This window comes from Struthio camelus, chromosome Z (assembly GCF_040807025.1).
Source record: "Struthio camelus isolate bStrCam1 chromosome Z, bStrCam1.hap1, whole genome shotgun sequence".
Classification (NCBI taxonomy): domain Eukaryota; kingdom Metazoa; phylum Chordata; class Aves; order Struthioniformes; family Struthionidae; genus Struthio; species Struthio camelus.
In genome coordinates, this window is record NC_090982.1 from 52,809,308 (window position 1) to 52,836,682 (window position 27,375).

A 27,375-nucleotide genomic window follows, 5' to 3' on the forward strand; every position below is an offset into this window, starting at 1 on the left:
CTAACTCGGACTTCAAAGGAGAAAGTCTGTTTGGAGAAAACGCAGCTTGTTGCACTGTGGGTTACTGCCTTAGCTTCTCATCAGGTGAAAAGAACAAATATGATTAACCACTCAATTTTCCAGGGATCATCCCTACCACTCCCGTGTTTTTTTTGCCCACCTCTAATAAATACAAGATCACCTTTACTCAGGGATGGTCTTCAGAGAGCTTGAAGTAATGGGGGAAGTGTTTCAGTGTTACAGGGATATGGACAAACTCATTTTTGTTTGATCTTTGGGAAATTTGTGCAAAATGCACAAGTTAAGGCCTGGATGATTTAGAGCACCTTTGGACCTGTGTATTCTAAATGATAAAAACGTTGACATATTTGTAATCCTTTTCTGTCCCCTAGCAAGATACAAGAATAACTCCATCACTGCCCAAACTGGATCTCCATGTTCTTCCTGTATGGCAAAAAGGAATTACAGGGAAAGGTGTTGTCATCACAGTACTAGACGATGGCTTGGAGTGGAATCATACTGACATCTATGGTAACTATGTAAGTCTGGGCATTAGAATGCTGTGGAATAACTTAATCAGTTGTAGACTTGATATACAGGCGGTCTTCTCCAGCTTACTCTCTGTTTGGTAAGGCAGCTCCTACCTGATGGAGACTGAAATATTTGCCTCAGGCATAGTTTGGAACGTGGTCTGTGTCACAGGAAACTGAATGTTATTTAACAAAATAACTTGTTTTTTTTTTCCTCAGTGAATTTAGTTCCCATGCATGTTTATATACAATGGTTTAATGCTGAATTATTAAAATCTTTATAGCTCCATAAAAAGTTTATGGAATTGGTAATGCCTGTCAAATTTTACTGACTGGATTGCTGTCAACATCAGACACACCAAACGAATAAATAAAGACAGTAAAAACGCTTTTGTTAAACACTTTAAAATGCACTTTCTGCGTGTCACAGTTAATTCTGTTTTGTTTAATGTAGGATCCAAAGGCAAGTTATGATTTCAACGACAACGATCATGATCCTTTTCCTAGATATGACCCAACAAATGAAAACAAGTGAGTAACCTACCAGTTGTGTAAAGAGAAAAATCAATACGCTATTACTTTGTGTTAGGATATGCAAGTGCAGAATTTTCTGTGCCCAATACAACACACACATGAAAGAAAAATCCCTTACAACATTTGCACAGGCACTGGAGATGAAGGAATTTCCCAGAGGAAGAGCTTTTTAATTTTAGTCTCTCTTTAGTATTCTGAAATTCTCCATATTTGAAGGGAATAATCTGTTTATGTCATGATGTGTGCTTGTGGAGTGGCATCTACCTAAGCAGATACTGGCTTCAGTTCTCTGCCTTGCGCTGGGAATGTTAAGAGAATACGTACCCCCTGTGAAGTGCTCTGGAGGAGACTGTTTCTCAGAGGAGCCAACCCCCAAACCCGTCCCTTCAGGTCAGCTTTTGCAGCTAAGGATGCTGTTTTCTAGTATTGGCAGCACCTTTTGGACTGGTAGAATAACTACTTGCTCTGTGCATGCGTGTGCAGTTAAAAGTCATGCTTCTGACCTCGTTCTATAGGTGTGACACATATTCAGACACTGAAGGAGGTTATGTGCACTTCCTGGACAAACTTTCTGTCTCTTCTGAAGAAAAGCACAGATGGAAGCCTTCTGTAGATCAGATTTGATCTAAGTGTCCCCGGTGAGACGAAGAAAGCTTAGGAAGTTTCAAAAGAGTTGAGCGCGGACAAAAAGCCCATTCACTTAGTGGAATTGTGTGGCTTGGAAGGAGTGGGGAATGTTCTCCCATGCCCCCCTTAGAGCCACCTCCCTGGAACTCAGTGGAACATTGTGATAGGGCTGTCACATCTAGGCTTACCCTTGGTAGTTCAGGGAGGGATGTTGTCCATCACAAAGAGAAGACAATGCACCTCTTTAAAAGCGGGTGTGCAGAAAAAGTCAATTTCCTAAGCTGTTTAGGATGCCACTATTCAGTAAAGATCAGTAAAGAACCAGAAAGTTCTGGTTCTATGTTGACTATCAGACAATGTGATAGCATCCACAACATAAACCAGTAAGTGTACGGAAATAAAGCTATCAGTCAAAGGATAAATGTACCATGAAGGAAACATTTAGAGAATGACATTTCTGCTTTGTTATAGCATTGTTTAAGAGTGGAAGGCCGTTATTCTTTGGTTCCAATGACATTATCTCTTAAATCTACCTGTATTATCTCTAATCTTTATTAGTAAGTAAATGGAATTCAGCCCAGAAGCATTCAAACACTTCACTGAATAACAATCTGTAGTATTAAATAATACTACTCTTTTGCAGTTACACTTATTTGAAGGTTTTATATATTGAGGAGCAGGAATCCCCTATGGCAAGAAAAATTTGCATAGAAAATACTTGGTTACAAGAAAAAATTAGCAATGGTGAAGATATTTTAAAGGCTGTCTTTCTGAAATCCTAAATAAATGCAGTCATTAAAAAAGAATATCTAAACATGTGATTAAAAGTGACGTGTTCATATTTCTTTCTGAAGGAGTCTAGCAACTTCTTAGCCCCATAAAGAGCCCCTCACTCTTGTACGCTGCTGAAGCACTGATAGGGAGTAGGTCTGTGGACCTCAGTGTGGTGTGAATTAGGTATTTATCACCTCATTGTGATGATTCTTTGATCATTAAGTGGATAAGATTATGTCAATTGAAGTGTAAAGGAAACAAGTATTTTTGCATCTGGTAGACATAATTCAAAAGCTATTCAATAGCTACGTTACATTCAGGTAAAGGAAGACCTTTGCCAAATAGGGCTCACTGGTGAGTTTTTGTACACGTTACAGACAAGTGTATGGTTTATCAAATGTTGTTTGTTCTTACTATATTTATTCAGACATGGGACACGGTGTGCAGGAGAAATTGCCATGCAAGCCAACAATAGAAAATGTGGGGTTGGAGTAGCCTACAATTCAAAAGTTGGAGGTAAGAAAACAAAAATAGATGTCTGATGTGAACGGAAACCAGCTAGGTTCTAGGAAGTGCCGAGTGTTCTCGGTCACCATCCATCTGAAATACACGTAGTTTGTCCTTCTCAGGAAACGTCACTCTCCCAGTATTAGGCTACAAAATCCTGTCTAGTCATAGTGTGAAGTGTTACATCTGTATGACACAATTTCTTCAGTGCCAGCATATTCTCTGGAATTTGGTTTATATTTGAATATAGATTATGCCTAGAGATAAGACTTTTAATGAATGATAAGTTCACTTCTTATAGCTGCTTCTCTGGGAAGGAGGTGGCATGGAGGAGGAGAAGCAACTGAGTAGAGTAAAAGTTAGAATGTCCAAATTTTTACCCACCCTCTGCAGCATATTGTTTCAATCTGCACAATTATATTTGAAAGGTCCTGTCAGTCAAGGTGTTTGTACTGTTGTGGTTTTTGTTTCAACAGCTTACTTCTCTGCTATGATCATAAGTTAATTTTGACAATAGGAAAAGTCTTGCTTACTTATCAATTGATAATTGCCATTTTTTTAAAGAGGTGATTGAAAGTTTGATCCGTTATAGGTTCATGAAATAGACATGATCAAAGTATCAGTTGCAAATGCGTATTTAGCTCAGGAAGAAAGTCTTGTAAAATCCTGTTTTTTCCATTACTGCCTTCTTCCCCCTTAAACAAAGGGACAATGAGTGGCAACTGACAACCATAGCTGCTGTTCCCACCGTTTCAGTCTTATGTTTGTAGGTTACCGTTTACTCTACTGAGCTGTCATAGATGTCAAATTTGCAGTCTACCTTTGCCATAATGCATTACACTGTCATGCTCTGTTTAAATAAAATATCTCACTCATAAGACAAAGACACCAAATTTTCGAAGCAGGGCAAAATGGGTGAAGCTGCAAAGATATTTGAACTCCCACTGTGCCCATATTTTAAGGCACTTGCATCTACAGAGAGGATTATTTCACAGTTATTTGCATGTACTCTTGTCTTCATTTGCAAATGCAAACTACAAATCTGTGCCGGCTGATTTATCTAGAAAGGGAGCTAATGGGAGGAAATGCATTCTAGCAATCCACATTATCCAGAAAGTTGTTTATACCTGGGCAGGGGAGGAGAGAGAATGAAAAAGTTGAAAGAAATTGTAAGCTGGTATGTATGAGCAGCCTGATAAGAGACAGAGATGTAACAAAAATATAGGTGAAGAACAATGAGACTTCAGAGAAGTCATCAAAGGATTCAGATAAATTTGGACTGGCTAAACATTGGAAAGCTTTTTTTGATGTTTCGAGCTATACAGGATTTGTTTCTTCACAAGCGTTTTTTTAAATCCATGAAAGGATGCATTACGCAGTTCCCTTTGACATTGCTTGTAGCAATTGCCACATTGGATGGCCTACAGCAGTCCGTGGCCAATGCCTTCTGTCCGATAGTCAGCAGCAGCTGCTTTAGAGAAAGAAACCCTGACCTTTGGAGTAGCCTGTTCTCTAACCTTCAGCTTTGGAGATTGGTTTAACTTTGCCTTGAGGGATAAAACAAAACATTCCATTCCAATTTTTTGTTTTCCTTAGGAGTACTAACTTTAATAATCCTGGATGTTTTCTTTAGTCACGTTAATGTCTGGGCCCTATTCTGAAATCGTTTTTACTTGATTAGTCTCGTCAATACCTTATGGCCATGAGTCCCACAGGCTTTTCCGTGCGCTGTGTGAAAAAATACTTCTGATTGTCAGTTTAAAAAGTGATACCTTTCAATCTCATTTAATATCCACTTGCTAATTAGCACAGAGCTAAGAAATGCGTGCCTATCAATCCTCTTTGTAGTAAAGCAGAGTATATATATTTACACGTATCTAACCATAGCACTGTGCTATAATATTTCTCTGGTGCTGCCATGGAAATCAAATGATTAAGAAGCTCCATTTTACAAAGGACTGGGCTCAGAGTTCCAGCACAGTGACGTGTTGCTAAAAATAGCCTTTCTGCCAGGCAGATCCACTGTCTGAAACTGTGTTGGGCTTGGCCTGTTTTTGAATTTGTGGGACTGATGATGGGAATAAGCGTGTGGAAGAACACAAAACAGCATGCAGGAGCAAATAATTGGAATCTGCTTAGGGAAATATCACTGTAGTCATCAAATCCTGAGTTGACTTAAACAAGCAGTGTGTTGTCAGTGTTTTTGTGTTCATCCGTGTTGCGTTATTTATGTGCATGGTTGGCTTTGTCTTGTCTGGGAAATATCTGTATACTAGTCTCTGCACTCCCAGTATCTCATTATATGTTACAACCTAGCACCGGGAGCTTGCAGTCGTTTCCACACAGACAGATCTTTGCTCACAGCACACTCGAATGAGAGAATCTTGTGATTCTGAGCCACTGAAAAATGAATATTCGCTATGGTATGAGTTTAAGCCTAGCTAGGGTAATTGTTCTTTAGCATCTGAAGTACAGGATATACCTTGATTCTATTTCCAACTGCACCAGTGACAGTGTAGTGGCAGTAGGTGAGCCGGTTAACTCCTTTATGGCTTATTTTGCTACTAATTAATATGAAATTGTAAAACCTGGCTTTCTCTCAGAGATGTTAGGAGTCTTAAGGACTAGCCATTTGGGAAAGGAATTACGCTTACAGGCTTTTTTTTCCTGCTTAATAGTATAAAAAAGCATGAGTGACTGAGATGCACAAGCAAAGGGCTTTTTGCAAAGGGCTTTTTTCCTTTTTTTTTTTTTTTTTTTTCCGTATAGAACACTCACATTTTGCCTGTTTTGCCTTGGAAAAATCCACATGAACTTCTACACTAGAAAATGAGTATTCATAATTCACCAACTGCCTGCAATGGTGCAGCTGCTGTAGTACTAACTTGCCAAGATCAAGAGAACCTAAACATTTTTGTTGCTGTAATACACAAGCTGAAGCCTGACTACGCTGGCTCTTACATTGTTTCTGTTGCTGAGAGCGCCATGTCAGAGTGGGAATTCTGCCAGACTTCCTGCTACTTCTATCCCCGTCCAGCACTGGACAGTGGTAGCATTCCTAGTGCAGATCTAGAGATTTGCAGAGCTAGAGATCCAGTGCAGATGAGCTGCTGTCTGCCTCTGAATTTTAAGTACCGCTGAGATCAGGCTTGCTCTGAAGAAGCTTAGATCGTGCAGTTCCTAATAAAATGTTAATAGCTAGATATCATGAGCATCTCTGGATTGCTCACAGTGGAAAAAAATGTAATAGTAAAACAACAGTGAGAATTGTTTGTGGTGAAGACTGAAGAGCTAGCAAAAAAGCATCACAAAGACAGCAACAGCTTCAGAACATTCTGAACTACTTCTTTGAGCTAAAACTCTTAGAACTCTTAAAGATAAAAGAAATGTTGATAAAACCTATTTAATTTCAGTGACTTACTAGCAATTTGAGAAAAGAAATCTGTTACAGATTTAACAGAGATGAGGAAAGAGAAGTCGAGGAAGAACTCACAATACAATGAGGAAAAAGTAGAAACAGTAAATAGCATGTCATCTTCTTAGCTCTCTGCAAAAAGAGAGAAAGAAATAAATAAGGTGCAGCCAAGATTTTACAAGTTTGTTTTTAATATTCATAGAGAGCACCAAGCTCTGCAATAAATGGTAAGTGTACTGTTTCACACTGACTTTATAACTGTGCTGAGTATTAGTTAAATGAGCAGCAATAGGCCATGGTGTAATAATTATGTACTAATTTTGTTGGAAACTTTACAAACAATTAAGTAAGACAGAGAAGACAGAACAGAAAATAAATCCGCTCTGCCTGTTTTTTTTCCGTTAAGGTATACGTATGCTGGATGGAATAGTCACCGATGCCATTGAAGCCAGTTCAATTGGCTTCAATCCAGAACATGTGGATATTTACAGTGCAAGTTGGGGCCCTAATGATGATGGTAAAACCGTAGAGGGACCTGGCAGACTGGCACAGAAGGCTTTTGAGTATGGGATAAAACAGGTAGGATACTTAAAGCTACAGTGAAATATGGCAGGGAGCAGAATTTTAAAATGGTTCGTATCAGGGAGGAAATGAAAATGGTTTGTGCTATAGTCACTCAAACACAGTTGAAAAGGAGGAAAGGGATTTTAATTGTACAGGTCAGAGAAATTACCAGCCAGGACACGACTTTTAAAAAACACCATTAGAGCTTTTTCAGCTGGTTTTAGCCTGGTATTCTCCACAGATAACCTTTCTTTTTCCACCCTTACTTTTGCTGCCTTTGTCTCACCCTACCCCCACCTTTCTCTGCCTGCTTGTTTTGCTCTGAGCAGTAATTGGATTTCTGCACTGAGAGCCTATAAAAATTTAATACAAAGTTTCTGCTTTGTGAATATTTTACTTTGTGAAATAGGGATGCATTTTAGCACCCTGTGGAGGGACTTGTACTGTGTTAATTGCACTAGTTTATAAGTTGGTGCATATCGTGTTTCAGTTAAAATGAAGACGGTAAAAATGCATGATGGAGAGAACTGAAAACATTGGTTTTACAATTCTTTTTATGTGACCCTCTTCAGATCTGGTTGGATGATAAGTAGGGTGCAGACTGAGAGCTACTGGGGATACAGAAATACACTACTCTTGCCAGTGAGGTGAAAAGACCTCTAAAGATGGCCAGGTACTAATATAGAGAAGAAAATTGAATCAAGCAAATGAGAAAGGAAAGAAATGGAGGCGAGCTTGAAGGACAGAAGCAAAGAAAGAGAGGATTTTGGAGAAAAGGGCAATTATCATTAGCAGACAGAAGGAGGGAAGAAGACAAAGAAGAGTCTGACAACCGATAGGCGTTCACTGAGGGAAGGATGGAGGCTGAGAGGAATGGGCTGATGATAAACAGAGATCTAAGTCCATAAGTAGGCAGCAAGAGAAGAGGGAGCTTTAAAGGCAAGAATTAGGGAGCCAATGTTCAGTGGTCTTAACTCTGAAAAAGGTTATCTTCGTGGCAAAGAACACATCTTTTTTACAGGTTGTTTTATTTATTAAGGCAGGCATATTAACCCATTCATTTGCAAGGCTTCTGTTTGCAAGCGTCGGAGTGCTCTCCACTTGCGTTTAAGTCAGTCAGAGATGGAGTTGCACACTAGTTTTACTGCTGGCCCAGTAGAGCACTTAAGCCTATGCTTAGCCTTAAGCATCTGAGAGACGTTAATAGCACTCCAAGTGAAATCAAAGTAGCTGCTCACCTATACCAGTGCTTTACTGGACTGCAGCCTTCATTTTCAACAGAAGATATTATCTCATTTACTGTAATTGACATGGCTTGTCCTTCCCATTTGAGTAATTGTATGATAAAGAGTACAGCTTATTTTCCTGTTTCTTTATTTTTAATATTTTAAGTGCTACATATGCCTCTTACCCCTTGCACAAGCACAATCAAATCTTGTCTGAGGAGGGATGATAAAAATCTGTATATCAGACTGCTGTTTGCAGTGAATATGTATTTATTACTGCTGAATGAAAATACAAGCTTTTGCCCTTCACATGTGATGGTTGACGTGCTGCTGCATCGCTCCAATCACTACAATTATTAGCTGCTGCTACCTCATTGTACACTGGAGACCAGAACAGGGAATGAAAGTGGCTGTGCCCTGAGCCTGATGGTTGCTGGCCCACAAATTTTTAAGGGAAGGGAGGGTTTTCAATCAGATGCGCTTACTGGTTTGCTGTTACTCAGCAAGTAAACGCCAAACAGTGAAAGGCTTCATAACAAAAGGGAATTGTGTGGAAAACATGTATCGTGCATCATTCATACCACTTACCCGTGTCTCTGTGATTACAAGAAATGCAAGTGAAATAACTCGTGATGGACTTGCCATTTCTGAAAATAAATGGTGATTTTTCCTAGAAATACTCAGGACCAAGCATTGGCAGGCAGAAAAACTTACCTGTTGATTGCAGCTTCTTTTTTTAAATCTAAAACCTATTCTGAGGAAAGTTGCTCTACTTGGAACGCTAAATCTAGACTAGGCAAAATAAAAGGCATTACTCTAGGATGTGGAGTAGGATATATCATCTAGCCAGTTTCTTCCATCTTTGACTTCTCCAGTGCTTATGGAAAATTGTCCTCTTCATTCTGAAAATGTTTGGGTTACTATGCTGTCATTTTTGTGGGGAGGGGTAGTTAGGAATGTATTGCAGAGACTGGAAACTCTCTTCTTCCTTTGATAATGACTTCTTTCATTCCCTCTAGGGCCGAAATGGAAGAGGCTCCATTTTTGTGTGGGCTTCTGGAAACGGAGGTCGTCAGGGTGATAACTGTGACTGTGATGGTTACACTGATAGTATCTACACTATCTCCATTAGCAGTGCTTCTCAACAAGGCCTTTCTCCCTGGTATGCAGAGAAGTGCTCTTCAACTCTGGCCACAGCATACAGCAGTGGGGATTATACTGACCAAAGAATTGTAGGTCATTTTTACCAGATTTGCAACAAACATAGATATGTTTTACATAAGAAAATAATAAGTGAGAACTTTTATGTGCCTAATTTTAAGTGCCTGCTTTACTTGTTTTACATGCTTAGTACTTCCATCTTAAAACACTGGAGGATTAGTAATCCAAAAAGTGCTTTTATTCCCAGAACATCCTCTACTGAAAAGTAATGGCTAGATGGCAACGGCAGTTATATCAGTATGCTGAAATGTTCTGGTGTTTAGTGTGACAGAGGTCTCTCCATCAAGTTTGATATAGTCCCATTCTTCAAAAAGAGCAGATCTCATCTCCTTGAGAGAGCGAGGTCCCAACAAATGGTTAGGATCTGATACAGAATTAATGGGATTGTTACACTAAAGTTTAAGAGAGATTTAGAGTATAAGGACCTCTGGTATACCTTTCCGTTCTACCACTTACCTTCTGTAAGATTTCAGCCTCTCGATTCCCACTGATGACAGCCACAGTGGTGCTTCCAAACTTGTAAAAGGTACTTAGCAAGTGAACAAATCAGTGCCTTCGTTACCTGTAAAAGAAATAACTTGTCCTAAAGGAATTTGCTGTGTTAAAATAATGTTCAAGGAGCTATGCTCCCTGTTCTGCTCCGGTTGATGCTAATTTTACAATAAACTACAAGGATGGGGATTAAAATAACATCGTTGCAGGTTGGTCAAAAGATTGATCCTTCCTAAATGGCTTCTCTTTTTAGCTGAGATGTGAAGGTTTCAGCATACCCCCTTTTCATCTTGAGATACCTGGGCAGATGAGTTTGGTATTTAATTTTGAAATAAAGCATGCGTTTCATTGCAAATTATAGCTCTGCTGCTGAAGAGGGAGCAGAACACTAGTACTAATCCTATGAGTAATTTTGAAGCAGATAGTAATTTTAAGTGTTCTAGACCCAACACAATGATGTGTTTTTATGATTCACCAGTAAGCCTGAAACACTTACTGTGAAACCTTAGAGTAAAGTAAGATGTTCAGTGTGGGAGTATTTTGTTCCAACGCAAAGCATTTTGATACAAAAATTATAGTTGAAATAAAAAGAGTAGATGGAAATATGAACAGATTTAAGCATCCATCACTTAGTCTGCTGGTGAGGAATGTATTAATATGCACTGAGTAAAGGATACATGGTTGTGTTTGTGAGTATGGATATGACTGTATTTACTGCTGATTTTTCATGCAGTTTTTTTGTTGCTTTCCTATCAGACAAGTGCTGATCTTCACAATGAATGTACAGAGACTCACACTGGGACCTCTGCATCTGCACCACTAGCAGCAGGAATTTTCGCTCTAGCTCTGGAAGCAAAGTAAGATGCCCTAACATTACCATTGAAGCTCTTCTGTCTCCGCCACCCCACTGTCTTCCCCGAACGCTATCTGTTTAAAAGTCGCACCATCTTATGGTGCAGCTCTGCTTTTTATCAGTCAGATCTGCTCGGTCTGATGACAAAAATAAGCAGCTGCTTGACTCAGCACCTACCGAGCAAAGCAGGGCCAGCATATATAAGAGATGATGAGCCGGGGATTTTAGACCTTTTCGTGCAATGGCAACAATTGTTTACTGAGTCTCAGTCAATTGCATTAAAGTTGGTGAGGCTGCAGATGTAGCAGGAGAACATAATTTGAAGACAATAGGTTGCACAAGTTTAAGTGAAGTCTTTATTCAGTTTGCAGAACCTTTGCTGCTGGTGATGAGACACAAAATGGAAAGTACCCAAGCTGGACTGTCAGAGCAGGCAGGTGCAAATCCTTTAGGGCTGGTAGTTGCAATGTATGGTATGGGGAGAAAGAAGAGAGGATAGGGGAGGGGTGGGGAGGGAGAACAATGGCCTTTTCAGAGAAAACGCTTTAGACATTAGGGCTTAGGCTTAGTCCTATAAAGACGTAGGTTCAACTGCCTTTTCTGTTACGTACTACTTTGATGACATAAGCCAAGACGCTTAGGGCCATGTTTTAAAGGGGGTAGATAACCACAGGCAGAATTAAATACCCAGTGAATTTTTAAAGTTAAGGACCCCAAAAGAGTGGTAGGAAATGTCAGCTTTGCTGGATGCTTACCTTTAAATGCCTAAAGAATTTTGAAGAATCTTGCTAGGTATCAGTTCAAACAAAGATCTTGTCTATCTGAAGAAGTACTGTGAGGGTGAGCATATGTCATGCTCTAGGTTTTTGAAACAATCGGGTGCCATATACATTCCTAAACATGTTCTATTGCAGACTAATAATTGAGAGAAAATGGATAGCTAGCCCTGTAAAAATTAACCAGGGATATTTTCTCAACAGCCCAAATCTAACCTGGAGGGATATGCAACACTTGGTAGTCTGGACCTCTGAATATGATCCCCTGGCTGGCAATCCAGGATGGAAAAAGAATGGAGCTGGGCTCATGGTGAACAGCCGATTTGGGTTCGGATTACTTAATGCCAATGCGCTGGTGGATTTAGCTGATCCTAAAAGATGGAAAGGAGTACCAGAAAAGAAAGAGTGTATTGTCAAAGACAAAAGCTTTGAACCAAGGTAAGAATTTGCATTAGCAGTAGCTAATCTTATGTCAGATTGCATTGATCTTAGTAAAGCCTGAAGGGGGTAGTATTTTGCACAGATTGCTCCAAGCCAGACTGCAGCTAAGAGGTTTCATTTTGATTTGTGTATTTTTGCCTTACTGCATTCCTCAGGAGTCCAGGGGCAGGCAAGCAGCATTTGTCATCTTGCTTTTTGCCGTTTAGTGTGGGACTGATGGAAGTTACTACCATGAAAGCTTTAACAAAGAATGAGATTATGATGTCTGATTGTGCAGCCAGTGTATGGATGGATGACACTGTGAGACTGAAGGTGATCAGATACAAAAGTTTATGTTGGTATTAGCAGGTGAAGAAAAGGATACCGAAGTCTCCCACAGGCCTTTTTTTTTTTTAAAAAAAAAAAAAAGCTGTAATTGCTCTTAGCAGTTTTTTCTGTGACATACGTAGTATTTGTTGAAATTAGGGTGATATATTGAGCTTTAGTCACCTTCACAGCACTACTCTTGTGAAATGCAGTTGTCTCAAAGGCTCACTGAGCAGACCTACCAGCCATACTCAAATGCAAACAAATCAGAACATACAAATGCTGCAATTGTATTGAGCCTAAACTGAGTTCAAAATACAGGTAAGTTATAATTAATCATTAATTTGGCTAATCAGTAAGGATCTTTACACCTTTTTTGTCCCCACATAGAATAAAAATAGTTATTTCCAAGCTACAAATTATACCATATAAGTGCACCAAAAATCTTTCTGTAGAAACACATTACAATGTTGTGGAGTGTCACTGCTTGGTAACCTGTTTGTTTATCCTGTTTTGTTATCAATCTGTTGTATGCTCTCTCTCCTTTGCACAATGTTATTTTTTCTTTTCTATTTTTTATTAAATACAGTGGTGATATATGTAATACTTACTATTTGTATATTACTCTTGCAATCCTCTATCTTACATTATAAAGCCAAAGATCTCAAGATCCTGAATTCTGAATGACTTATGTGAAGATGTGGATAGTTCTTATTAATATTAATGGAAATTGTGCAAAGACAGCTATGTACAGTGCTCTGAGAATGTACAAAAGACGTATGCTTTTTTTCCTAGAAATGGAGTTTCCTACAAAAGATTAAAAAGAGTATGCCTCCTGCAAAATTTAGCTCCATGATAACAGCTCTTCTGGAGATTTCACTGAGGCAGTTAAATTGTATCTGATATAGTCATGTGAAAGAGCTGACTGCAAAGACTGTTTTCTGTATTTCCTGTGGGAGAAGGAAGTGTTGACAGAAACCCTAAATTATCAAATCTGCTTGCTTGTTTCCAGGGTGTGTTGAACAAGTCTAGCTTATGCAGCCCCTAAAACTTGGTCCACTTCAGTATTATTTGTGCTTCAAGGACTCCCAGGGCTTTTACTGGAGCATTCAAAAAAAAAAAAAAAAAAAGACTGCAAAATTTGTTCGTACTTCTTTTCTTATCATTCTGATATGGGTGTCAAATGTATCTGTTGCCCTTCACATAATAATACAGAATCAGAGAGTTTCTGCAAGTAATCAAAGAACTTCTGTAATTTTGCCAGATTATTAAGAGCAAATGGGGAGGTCATCATTGAAATTCCCACAAAAGCCTGCGAAGGTCAAGAAAACTCCATTGCATCACTGGAGCATGTGCAGCTTGAGGCAACAATTGAATATTCCCGTAGGGGTGATCTTCATGTCACCCTGGTATCTCCGTCAGGTAAAGGAGGAAAAGAAATGCTTTGTTTTTGCTGTTGTAGTGTGTAAAATTTATTTCATTAAAAACTACCTGTTTGCTCTCCACTTGATTAAAAGCAGTTCAATACATTGTTAGACAAATCTAGTCACTTCTGACAGGTGAGTGTGGGGACAAAGCATCTTAGAATAAGGCAACTGGTTTTCTGAATCCTCTTCTCTGCCTTCACGTGTTCTGAGTTATTTTTGTAAACAGAAGTTGGAAAATCATAGCTCAGAAAATGAGGGCATTGTTTCTAATACCTTACATTTTAGAGACAGGACACAAACACTGCAAAGACTGGGAGTTCTTAACAGACAACAAGTTATAGCTTGATAGTGCTTATCGGCCTTACTGTGCTCTAATGAACTAATGGAAAACTGAGGAAATCTATTCCCTAGACTTCATGTAACTGTGTTTTTTCGGTTGCGTATTTAAAAACACAATGTTGCTGTTAGGCACCTTAGTACCACTACAGTAAATGTGCTAGAATATGGCAAGTTATCATGACAGTGCCCTGAAATAACACCATGAGGAGAAGAAAAAGAGCAGGATGAATACAAAAAAGTTTTGTAGAGAGTAAGATCTTCTGGAAGATCAACTGACGTTATTAGAAAAGAAGCAGACAAGATTTCAGATATCGGTTTAAAAATCAATCAAATCTAATTTACTAACACTAAGGCTAATCTAGTAATTCACAGATAATAAAATGCTAGAACCTTGCTCATATCATTATCGCAGGACCTTATTAGAGAGCAGACTTAGTGTTGTATATGCTGTGTATTTCCAAACCCTACCTGTCTGTGATTCCTTTCAAGTCCAACCTTAATTCTTCCTTTTTTGAGTTTACCTTCTTTGTTATGGGAAACGACCGCAATATTACTGTGATGTGTTTTACCCTTGACTATTGGTGTGTATTTTCAAATTTAACTCCATTTGAGATGAGTTTTAGTTTGGGAGTAAATAGATGGGCTGTCTGTAGGCACATGATGGAGATGACAGGAACAGTAGCCCTCACACTTTTATAGAAGTATTTTCACTCCCAAGATACTGTTCTGCTGCTAATGCAACATTCCTTTTGAAAGACTGATGATAGTAATATCTTCTTCTTCATGTCTCTACGTACTTCTCTGGGTTTAGTTGAGGTAGCAATAGTTGGGTTTTACTGCCTGCACTATACTATCACGTTCCTATCATGGTTGAACTGTTGTTTCCATTGATTCTTGCAGTTTTCCCACTTTTCTTCAAAATGTTCCTGCCAAATGCATGTTGTTGCTTTTCTGTATTTATGGTGTTATCTTTAAATGTATTTATAGCTTGTGATAAAGTTCCCTGGGGCTTTCTGCTCTATATTATGTAAATATAGCTCCCTTGCTCTCTCTTTATATGCAAACAAGCACAAGTCTCCTACTGTGCAGTAGAATCTCTTCTGCTGCAGAAATATTTTCTGAACTGCTGCATTTTTATAATAATAATAATGCAAATGCTTTTCACCCTGTTAAGAGTTTCAGGCTGTAACAACTTATGTTCCCTCAGCAAAAAACATACAATGATTAGTTCTGTATAAGCCTTTGGTTTCAAGATGCTGTGTGAGATGAATTAACAACTCACTGAGACCAAAAGGGAGATATCCCACTTCCCCTTCCTAAACTGTCTTACCTCTCCCTTCACCCACTCCCCAGTACATGTTCCCACTCCCTTTGCTGCTTGTCTGTTTTCACGGTAAGCCAGTCCAGCTCGTTAAAACAGCAGGAAACTAACCTCCCCCAAAAAGGTGAGAAAGGAGGAGAAAGAATAGGGATTATGAAGTGGGAAGGAAAGCAAACCTTCCTCCTTTTGATGCCCACAAAAATCATTTTGGCTGAGCCATTTGATAAAAATATGTTGGTTCGTGCATTTATTGGAGTGTTTTCCTCTCTGCTACCACGTCTGTTCCTTAAAGGTGTGATACTCACCTTCCACACATTCCAAGCAGTAATCCAGCCTAGCAAGCTAAATTGCAAGAGTCAGTGTCACAGGATGCTGTTGAATTTAGAATTAAAAAAGCATTTAAATGCAGCAAATACCTTAAAGACAGATATATCTATCAGTGGCTCTTTAAAATGCTTGATTGGCTTAGAAACTTCCGGCTCAAAAACTTCCTGACCTGCTCATTGCTGGGGAAAGGCTGGCCTTGTATGGTCTGTTTCTTATGCAGCTTTATGAGCATCCACTACTGGCTCCTGTTAGAGACTGAATACTAAGCAAGGTGTACCTTTCTAGTGTGACCTAATATGACAGTTTTTATGCTCTTAAATACTGCTATGGAAGAATTAAAGAAACCACTGATCAGAAATGGCATTTTTCCCATTCCACAAGCCAGTGTATATTCTGGGTTACCTATACATGCACTATATAGTCTGCAGGCTGAGTAATCTGAAAAATAAAAGCAGATATGGCTGAACAATTACTTCTGTTGATTTATTGCACTAACACAGGGACCAGCACTGTCTTACTGGCTGAGAGAGAGAGAGATAAGTCTCCTAATGGCTTTAAGAACTGGGACTTCATGTCTGTTCACACATGGGGAGAGAATCCAACAGGCACCTGGGTGTTAAGAATTACTGATGTGGTAAGTAAATCTGTATATTAAATAGCGAAGTGTGTGAAAACTAACATAGATAACCACTATCAAGCATCTTGAAGGAGAGGGTCTTCTCATTAAGCAGACTCCCACAGGACTTACTTTAAACAAAGTATCCATCTGGTTAAAAGATTAGACAGGCTCCTCTGAAACGCACAAAAAAGATAGGGTCAGATTTTCTTGTTCGTTACATAAACACACAGCCAGCCTCATTTCACTGATGTGTACCTATCGATAAAAGTTCATGCCTATGTATTTCTCACGTTATATGGCACTGAGAGAAATCACTTAATAGCATTTTCTGCGATTTAAGGAGTGGAATATGTAATACAATTTATATATGATTAACGTCAAATTAGGTTTTTTTGTGGAGAAGAGCACAGGATAGATCTAGTCTGTTCTTGGTAGTTGTGCATAATTTTCATTAACTCAGAACCTTTTGAATTAATGAATTTCAGGTGATCTCAGAGAGCTATTCTGCTGTATATCTTTCCCTGCCTTCTTTCTCAGCATAATTACTGCTGAAAAACCGTTAAGGATTAAAGCCAAGAAATCTACAGATATAAAATAAATATATTTACTAAAACCACCTGGGGATATGGATTACAACAATGAGACACCGGAAAAAGGTGTTTGATAGGCAGCTGAAAAATCATCCTCCTCAAAGAGAGAGTGATCAGGCTCACTCATCTCTGGAGAATTTCGTTGAAGTTGTCTGTTAATAAGCTTGTCATTAGGGATCAGATCCTGCCAAAACTTGAATGCTTTCTATCAGACACTGAACCCCCAACCCCTATTGGCCTCAAATTGTAAACAGCAGGATAATGCCAAGTGCTGAGCAGGTGGACAAGGCATTAGAAGTAAATATTATCAACAGTGTAGTGTTGATACTATGAGCTTATAGCTAACCCCGTAGTTGTAGATATCCTACTCCTCGTAACTAATACTACACATTTTTTGGAATGTAGTTAAGAAGAGCATTATCATTTGTAATTACCTCTTGCTTTCCATTTTCAAGTGAGAGAATGTATATTACTGATAACTCAGCTGTCATTCAAGTTGCGTTTGTAAAATTCAGTGGAAGGTTTTATTGGAAAATAAGAGCTTCAGCAGCTATCTTTAAGTTACTTAATGGGTGAGCAAAAATTAAGAAAAGAAGCTTTTGTAAAAGCAGGTTTCAGCATTCACCGTACTTGCCTCTACCACTTTCAAGGATTTAAATGTTGTCATCAAAAGCAGTGGACAAAGCATTTGGTGCTCCCCTCCACAAGCTGTGTTTCAGATTGCTGCTATACATCAACCACTACAGAATATTATTCCAAATGACTATTTCAGTGGCAACTCTTGTGGTGACATTGCTAGGGACTGGCTTGGGGAACAAACCCTAATAACACAAAATACTGGTTCAGTAATTTCTGGCATTCTGCATTATGATGAAATTCCTTTGATGGTGACATGATTCATTTATAGTTATGTCGCATTAAAATATGAATATTGGGAGTAGTCAAGTCCTTGTATTAAATTCCACCTTCTGACATACTCTGTTTCTAATGTCTTTTGGTGCTTATAAATCATTGTCTAAATTTAAATATTGAATGCCCTGTAAATTATTTTAGTGGCTTCTGTCTACCTTAAGATCAAGCATCCTCTGTTTCATCTTCTTACTCCCTGAGAACCTAAGCTAATGCTGTGCTTGTCTTTTAGTCCAGAAGAATACAAAATGAAGGGAGGATTGTAAATTGGAAATTGATTTTGCATGGCACTTCTACCCAGCCTGAACACATGAAACAGCCACGTGTATACACATCCTACAATGCTGTGCAAAATGACAGAAGGGGAGTGGAAAAGATGACAGACCTTGTAGAGGTAGTGTCACATTAATTTATTTCCTTATGTATTTTGCGGTTTATAAGAATTTTTTTTTTCCAGTAAGAGGACACATGCTCATTTTGTGTTCATTTCCTCTAGCCCTTAACCACATGTAAGTTGTATGAGTATTGTGGTTTTGTCCATGTCAAAAACGGGTGTTTTCTTTAGTCTCTGTTTTCATATATCAACATCGAAGGGTATTAGGATGTTAAGAGGATATTGATACTAAAGCTGTGAACTCAATATCTAATGCAGTTGACTGGTACAAGGGAGAAAGATTGTTCTTCTAACAGATACGCTAATCCTAATTCCAGTGAGAGCAGGTCTCAGACCCCAAAGGAGCCTGCCTGCTGGAGTGCTTCCAGGAAGTTTGGAATGAAGTTTGTAACAAATGACAACACAGAAGTCGGGGACTCACTGTTTCAGAGGGTTTCGATTAAGTGTATCTGTTGCTTCCAGCTCCTTTTGGACCCCTTCTTTACCTTTGAGGTAGCACTTTATGGAAAACAAACCTTTTAGGCTTCTGGAAGTGGTAGTGGGCTTCTAGATGCACATGATGGTAACATTGTACATCTTCACAATGCTCAATTATCTGAAGGTCTTCAGAATACTTTATGAATCATATCACATCTGTTCCTCTGCCAATTAAGTAATTAGTGTGTCTGTAAATATAGAGGAAATCTCCCTTCCTCAGCCATTTTAGGAAGGAGAAGATTGAGGGAGACATGAGGACGGTCTTCAAATACATTAAAAGCCAATGTGCACAGGCATGGCAACTGTATGCAAGAACATAAGGCTGAAATAAGGTAAAACTGGATTCAGGGGGCGCTGTAGAAGTTTGGTAGACGTGGTAAAACAGATCAAGGTTAAAATTAGCATTCAATTAGAGAGACAGTCCTAGTGGAAATAAGGAAGCTATGCAGGCACATGCTATTGTGTCAACATGGGAGGCATAACAGACAGTGCTGAAATGAGACCACGCCTCTCTGACTTCTCTATAAATCTGTAATTTGGCATTAATCTTCCCACTGAGATATATGTCATTAACACTAGTTAGCCATACTTCACTGTCCTGTCTCAGGTGAAAAATGCAAACAGCATCTCCAGAGTAGATTATATGGAAGCAATAGTTGAATCCTTTTTGCAGAAGTGTGCACTACATTTAGTCACTGTCACCACTTCATATACTCTCTCCAGTTGAACAGCTGAGGAGCTGTTCTCCTTCAGTGCAACCAAGCATATCTCTAAGACTAGGAAAGATCATGCTATAAAGTGGCATGCTGTATTTTGCCAGTGAGGAATCTGAATTTATAACTTCCTAATTATTTGGGAGAATTGATACTTTATACAATATACTCCTTTTGATAGTCAGTTTTGTTTTGTAATGATCTAGTCCTTTTCTAAATGCTGATGGCTCCTAAATGGAAAAGTAGCATCTGTTCACACGCATGCGCACAAATCACTATTCAGAGCAAATCTGATTCCAGTCCATATTTTACTGACGTGTAATCTTTTTTATGTTATTCTGTATTCTAGGACCATACCACACAGCAGTACCTGAGCGATAAACCCAAAGTCACAGAAGGTACCAGTAGTAGCGGTGACAAAGCAGAAGATAAAATTCCATCAGCAGCTATGCTACACTTACTACAAAGTGCTTTTAGCAGACAGATGGCTCAGAAGCGTCTGCCGGAGAAGACTGCAAGTGAGAAGTTAAATATTCCATATGAACACTTCTATCAAGCCCTCGAAAAGTTGAACAAGCCCTCCCAGTTAAAAGACTCAGAAGAAAGTCTGTACAGTGACTACGTTGATCTTTTTTACAATGCCAAACCATACAAGCATAGAGATGATAGACTGCTGCAGGCCTTGGTTGATATTCTAAATGAAGGAAACTAAACTATAGGGTATGGCACTGAGTTGGAAATATTCATGCTTCCCACCCCACCTCCAGTTTTTTTCAGAAGTCTATTGTATGCTCTAGTTGTGTAATTGCTGCTTTGATTGCTTCATATTTAACACAAATATCAAGGAAGAGGAAAAATGGGTGTGGGAGGATAAGGCAGTAAACTGATGCTTTTTAGTAATAGCTTTTTTTCAAAGCCTTTATTCATTACCATCAGAGTAGACTTGCCCCCTCAGGCATGAAACACAGCAGTATTCCCCTGAAAAAAACACTAATGCTCTATTTTAAACAATTTTCACGTTACTTATTCTTCCACCCTATTCCCTTAGCATGCAGTAAGATTCAAAACCTGAATTACCAAGCAGTTTTGAACTGAAGTGCCAAAGCTGTGGGGAGATACTCTCATCCCTGGATTTGTAAGAAATATTTCAGTCTTTCTTGTACGTGGCGTGCATTCAAGATTTAACACTGGCAGCCAGTACTGCTTGTCACTGTTTTTTTTGTTCCTTTTCCAAACAATACAACCTTCTGTTCTCTAGGAAAGGAGCAGCTGGGAAGCTGGAATTGGGTTGGAGCATTGCAGGAAAGTGCCAACCAGTCGTTCGCTATCCATGCCTGGAAAGAAGCTTTATTCTAAGCACACGCTAATGAAGTTATTCCTGATTTAAGCTATAGGCAGATATAGGCTAACATAAAGGAGCCCTAAATGAGGCATCCCAGACCATGGGATGGCATTCTTGCCACATAATTTTAACTAAAGTGAAGTGCCTGAATTGTAAGCCTAGTCTTTGTAGGCTGTATATGGTTAATGAAGACAGAGGCTCGTATAGATAGCATTTCAGAGCACTTGACTAGTTTTAACACTGGTTCTGAATTACTTACTGGATTACCCATCTATTTTTTTTTTTGACTATATGAGTTTTGGGGGATCAACTTCCTACCTTTGCAGCTTCAGTTAGGTTTCTAAAGTTAAGTAATATGAACATCTCCTGAGATGTCTACATCGTCAGCAGTCGGGACAACAAAGCTGTCCTTTCCTTGATCTGTGGCCAAAGTGGTATAGAACGGGGAACTGTTTCTGTAAAGTCCACTTAAAGACTGGATCTTGAAATGTCTATGGTGTATTATAACATTTCCTAAATATTTAGCAAGTTCAGGGAAAATGAATGGGGGAGGGTTGAGATACAAATATCAAGAGAAAGGAGTCAGAATTAGAAGGAAAGATTGCATGAGGTGTGGAGGAGGCAGAAGGAAAGGAGGAAGGAAAAGGTAAAAGAGAAGCAAATAGAGGCAGCTCTGAGGGAGCAGCAAGGGCAGGCTGCTCCCTGGCAGTAGCAGTTGTAGGAAAGAAAAAATGGAAAGAGAGAGAATAGAGGAAAAAACAGAGTAGTGAGAAATGTAGTGAGAAGAAAAGGGGTAATGAAGGGAGAAGAGGTCCAGTCAGAAAGCTCTATCACCCTCTCCCAGGTGAAAAAAATGAAATCTGGAGCAGGATGATATGAATGGCTAGAGAAATAGTTTTCCACACATGCTTCTTTAAAGTCAAAGTCAATTTTGGCCTATTATTTTGTTGTTCATAATAAAAAACAGCAAAGTGTTGGACAGTCAGAAATTGGAGGGGATCTAGATCAAGGAAATAAAGATTCCTAATGGAAGGAAAAACAGTGTCTAATTACAGTGCTAAAGATAATCTGAGTAAACACTGACTAGGTTTTACTCCTCTCTCCCTCTCTCCCTCTCTCCCTCTCTCCCTCTCTCCCTCTCTCCCTCTCTCCCTCTCTCCCTCTCTCCCTCTCTCCCTCTCTCCCTCTCTCCCTCTCTCCCTCTCTCCCTCTCTCCCTCTCTCCCATCTATCTATTGAAATATATTTTCCAAACATTCCAGAAATATTTATTACTTTTTCACTATCTATTCCATTAAATGATGCAAGTGTCTGTAACACAGAAGTTTAACATTTTGCTGATTAAATCATCACTTTGGACAGTGATTTTTCAAACTTCAAACTAAATCTTGTAATTTAAAACAAAATCTGTTTGCTGTAACAGTATTTACATCTTATTTACAGTATTTACATCTTATGGAAAAGCAGGGCTGCCTAAAGACAACTTTGAAAGCTGTCTTACCAAATTTAATATTTGAAAATTTGTGCTTATTCATTCATTCTATTGATTTCATGCCAATCTTGGGCTTAGCCTGCGTTTTTGCCAGCTTTGGATAAATTTAGTTTCGCTGATTTGAAGAATTCTTCCATATTTCTACTCCATGCTATCATACTTCAAAAATTACAGCCCGGAGATTGAATATCTCTTATACTAAATCACTCCTTCTGTACAAAGTAATTTGCTTAGAACAAGAAGTGATAAAAATACAGAAGTCATCCAAATCGGAAAGCTTTCTTACACTGGCCCTCGAGCGCACAAGCTTTCTGGCAGTTCGCAACTACTGAACAAGCAAAATGTTAAAATTTCTAATTGCTGCTATTGGACAGTGAGGGCACTAACATATTTCCACTACTGTTTAATTTTCAGAATTGGGAGTTAATCTCTACAAAAATATTCCTGTACGGTGTGTTAGGATGAGCTTTACTTCTGTGCAATGAAGCTTAGAGCCTGCTTCCCTCAGAGAACAGCAATTTTAGCCAGTCATCAGTCAGGTATGATAAGGTGAGGAAAGTACTAGTAAGAATCAATCAGCCCTTGAAAGAAGTACTCAGATTAAACAGGGGGAAAACATAGGACCCTCCTTTGTTTTAAGTTCAGTTCCCATGTTGTAGCCAAAGTTTCATCAGAGGACAACTTTAAAGTCTCTCTTTTGAATGTTTCCAACCCAGAGTAGATTGTACAGGAGTAAATTATTTTTATTGTTAGTCTTTCCTTGGTACCTGTGTGGATTTTGTGAAAAATGTAAAAGGAAAAAAAATGTTTTCTCTCAGAATTTTAAATTATATTTTCTTTACAGGTATTTATAATATAGCAAAGATTTTATTGAACAGACAGAATTTTAAAAGGCATAATAAATTATATTAAAGAACCAGATTTTTCTTGGGAAAGAGACGATTTCATCCAATAAAGGTATTTTTTAAAAGGCATGTTCCAACAGCAGCTGCAACTGTATGTGATGTGATGTTAAAATTTGTCTACTAGTAGCATAATACAGTGTGTTAGCAGAGCTCAGAGTGTGTGGTCTTAACCTTTGTGAAGAAAACAATAAGCTAAAATCAAGCCAGCGTGACTTAAATTGACTGGGAAATACAGTTTAGAGTTAAAAGTAGTGGCTTGATAAAGTGAAGAGGAGTTGGGTGGAGAAAATGTGTAGTTTATTGAAAACAAGAATTGCAGAGGATTTCTTCATGAGAAAGAACACTAGGGTGCTTACCTCTCATGACTGAAGTTTTGCTGCTTGACACCACTAACTGCAGTGTTTGTAGGCCTGAAATACAGCACTCTTCTGCCTGTTTCTCATATAGTCATAAAAGTATTGGAAGAAGTATAAATAAGTAATACAGGAGAATGAGTCAAGGAAGTCAAACGAAATATGCAGGTCTTATTTCCTTGCATCAAAGTGGTAGCAGTTAAAATGTTTTTTCCAACTGTGCAAGTTTCAAGACAGTAAAGAAACAAGCCCTTATATAACCTTAATGTAAACAGTTACGGAGAACTGTCTCTTAAGTATATTTTGCTCTGAATCAGTTAGTAATATTTGTGCTTGCAGACTGAAAAGGCTCAAACTCCAATCCTGCTAGGCACTCATAAAAATCATTTCAGTAAATATTTTCTTATATAATAGCACAAGTAGTCATTAAAAATACTGCTTCTCTTATTACTCTTTATGAAGATAATGTGACTAGAACGAGAGATTTTGCTTCCAACAACACGGTAAATACCCAATGGAAAAAAATAGGTCAGATATGTTCAAAGTTACACTAATATACCAGAGAAAAATAGATTGTATTATGTGGATGTGGGTAGTTACCAGGAAAATAGATCTTAGTGGTTATATTATTTCAGCTATTTGACTACCTCCAGTCAAATGTAGCTGAGCATATAACTCTTTCTTTCTGATGTCATATTCTTTTCCCCAAACAAATGAATTGGTCGTTATTTCGTGTTGTAGCATTTTGTTTGACTATGCCTGTATGTTATCAGTCAGTGTTTCAAATCGTAAACACGAAGCATAATGCAGTGCCATATATTCTGATAAGAAAATTGACTTAGGACTAAGGACGTGTAGCTTTACATATGCTGGTTCACAAAGTGCTCATGTCAACTAGTCCTATAAAGGTTAGGCAAAGAATAAAGCCATATGGCAGCTCCATTAGATGTAGTGAGTTAGTGCTGAAGTCGTATATTTAAAGAATAGCGAATGTATGATGCACAGCATCACAAACATCCAGGAAGTAAAGAAAATATTCAGTGTCACACATCAATAGGTAACTCAGTTATCTTCATGCTAATTCATAGGTTGTAATGAACATATTAAAAACTTAATAATTAAAAAAGCCATTAATTTTTCATTTTTACACTATATTTCAGTCTGCTTTAGAATGATCACCATACTTGAATGAGACTTTTCTGAAAATACCTGTAAATATTAAAAACACTTGTTGATCAGTGACTTAACATCAGGCTCTCTGAAGTCAGTGCATTTCATTGCTTATACCTTTATATGAAGAGAATCTACATGCACATTTACATGATTCTATGTAAGCTCACTTTGATGGCGGGCTGTTAGCAGGAACAAGAATGAGGAAGAAACAGCAGCAGTAATATGCTAGAACAGAGTTCAAAGCTATGTATTTGCTCAGATTTTGCATCAATATAGTATTGGTAATGCAGCTGGTTTTGATGGGGGCAGGGAGAAAGGGAGATTTCTTCATCTGCTAATCCTTTTAACAGCTGGGGTACCTTTTGTCAAAGAACTCTGTATTTCTGCAGCTGCACTGATGGAAAAATAACCCTATCCTTATTATGAAAAAAATAGTCGTAACTGTGTAGGGGGCTGTGAACGGAAGGGTTCAGACAGTTAAAAAATACTGTGTTTGAATGGCAATAGGTAAGTGTCGTATCAGGAACTGTAAATACTGGATCTTAGGTCTCTTTTGAAGACACTGGAGTCAAAATTTCTGTCAAGTCTTTGAGCACCCGATTTGAAATTCTTGAGGGAAAGGTATTCATAACACTGTGGTTTGAGTATTTCTTTAGGTTTCCTTTAAAATTAATGGAATCAGCTCCTTTAGAGCATCCAGATAATTCAGAGGTTACCCTGAATCACACTATGGAGAAGACTATCTTGCTGAGTAGGTCATAGCTCACTTCTGAATCACGTGCCTAATTCAGGCGTTCAAATTGTGTGTCTACAGTTAGGTAGTGTGAATATTCTCCTCACCTCTTCCCCTCCAGTCTGATATTCAGTGGTGCTGAGCATAATTGGGCACGGCTGTTTAGCGCTTTTGAAAAACCAGCCTGAAGCTGTGTCAGATTAAGCATCCATTCCAACAATATGACCCTCCAATCCAGTGAACGTTACAGAAAATTTTACAAGGATCTTCAATTTCCGTCTAGAATTGTTCTCTATAAAAAAACATGCAACCCTCAGGCTGCAGGCAAAATTCACTTGGATAACAATGGCGATTCTGCCTTTAGTTTAGCAAGTAATTTAAGCACGTGCTGCGGGCCATATAAGACCATTAAACGTGTACTGAATGTCACTCACTCGCTTAAATCACTCTCGTGTCCTGCTTAAATACGTATCTGGGATTAAGCACGTGAATAAGTGCCTGGCTGAATCCAAAAGGATTGCTGCTCCAGGATCCTTCATCACAGAGTATGGGGTATGTGATTTTAAAGTTCTGCTTAGTTATGGTAAATGTCTGCTTGCAATTCTGTATTAATGTCATGAGTCATGCCTGGATTTCCCTACAGTGTGCAACTGAATTTCATGAGATGCTTACATTGCAGTGTACTGGATCTTAACCTAATATGGTGAATCACTTTCCTCTAGGAAAGGGCATAGAAACCCTTCTTTATCAGGGAAACAACATTTGCAAAGCATAAAGCAAGTCCTATACATTTGGACATCTATCTTCTATCTATAGAAGTTAATTTCATGTTGTTACTAAACATTTAAGATGTTTAGACATTTAGAACCTGTGTATCCTTAGTCTTCTTATGACTTTCAGAGACTGCTATACATTTAACAGGAGGAACTAGACCATAACATGTTCTAGTAAGTTATCTACTTCCATATTATAGTGCTGTACAAATGCATGGGGACTGAAGAACAGTCTGAAGACAGATCTGCTGTTACTTACTTTGACATATATTTTTTATAACTCCATTGCCTTTATAGGCTTATTCTAAATGTTCAACAGGGTATCTGAGAAATGAAATTGGCCTAAGGTAACATGAGTCAGGCATTACCACATAGCAGTGGAAAGGAAGAGAAAAGAAAGAGATGGCAGATTGGAAACAGACCCAGACAAGAAAGAAAGGATTTTATGCTTCTCTCATTCTTTTCTTTATTGAAGGAGAACTCCTTTGTCAAAGGACTTCTCAGTTGCATTACCCTGGCTTTAAAGGACACATTTTAAAGATTTTTCTACTGGTCATGCTGATGAGTCAGATTTGGTTTGTTTTATACCAAAATTCATCGCTTTCCTAATCTTTCATATCTTCCTTTCTTACCAGAATTCTGATTACAAAATCCAAAGGCCAGCATTTCCAGATGCCCAGGGTTCAGCAGCTCTGCAGTTTGTGTTAATCACCTTAGTTCCTTATTTCACCACTGTTATTATATACCAAATGAGATTCTAAGCCATTGTCCAGGTTTAGGCACATACATGTGTACATGCTTACTTTTAGTGATGCTCACTATTCATTTCTCTCAGTAAAATCAATAGCAGTTGTTTCAGCTCAGCATTTTGCATGTTCAAAAAGCCTATACACGCTTGTCTGAAGCACCACCACGAAGCATTAGTCTTGCAAACGTGTTTTGATGGACAAGTGTGTCATTGTTTAAACTTTAAAAGCAGACACAAGGAAATAGGGGCCTGACTCTCTTCAACTTTCAGTGACATTTGAGTACTTAAATCCCTTTGGATCTTTTTAAACCCCAGCAATATTGCATCTGTCTGGACATATCCCTCTATGGATTGCTAAGTGTGGCTGGGGGATTGTGCACTAAAATGAGCATAATCATTTTCTGTTAACACAAAGATGAGGCTCAGCCTGCAAATGTCTTCTATTTGCCTGCATCTGCAGTGTGCAGAGTCATAC

General features: G+C 38.6%; 1 protein-coding gene across 2 annotated transcripts in view; it reads left to right on the top strand.

The window, feature by feature from the left end:
- Nucleotides 1-23,456, top strand: part of PCSK1 (proprotein convertase subtilisin/kexin type 1) — a 30,084-nt gene extending 6,628 nt beyond the window's left edge. For both annotated transcript variants that reach the window (XM_068928501.1, XM_068928502.1), the window contains exons 4-14: nt 393-539; nt 985-1,061; nt 2,893-2,981; nt 6,794-6,966; nt 9,197-9,409; nt 10,647-10,747; nt 11,724-11,957; nt 13,531-13,688; nt 16,181-16,314; nt 18,031-18,192; nt 19,732-23,456. In XM_068928501.1, coding sequence (XP_068784602.1) covers nt 393-539; nt 985-1,061; nt 2,893-2,981; nt 6,794-6,966; nt 9,197-9,409; nt 10,647-10,747; nt 11,724-11,957; nt 13,531-13,688; nt 16,181-16,314; nt 18,031-18,192; nt 19,732-20,094 — 1,851 coding nt within the window. In that variant the 3' untranslated portion in view covers nt 20,095-23,456. The remainder of the gene's footprint in view (nt 1-392; nt 540-984; nt 1,062-2,892; nt 2,982-6,793; nt 6,967-9,196; nt 9,410-10,646; nt 10,748-11,723; nt 11,958-13,530; nt 13,689-16,180; nt 16,315-18,030; nt 18,193-19,731) is intronic.
- Nucleotides 23,457-27,375: the final 3,919 nt, after the last annotated feature.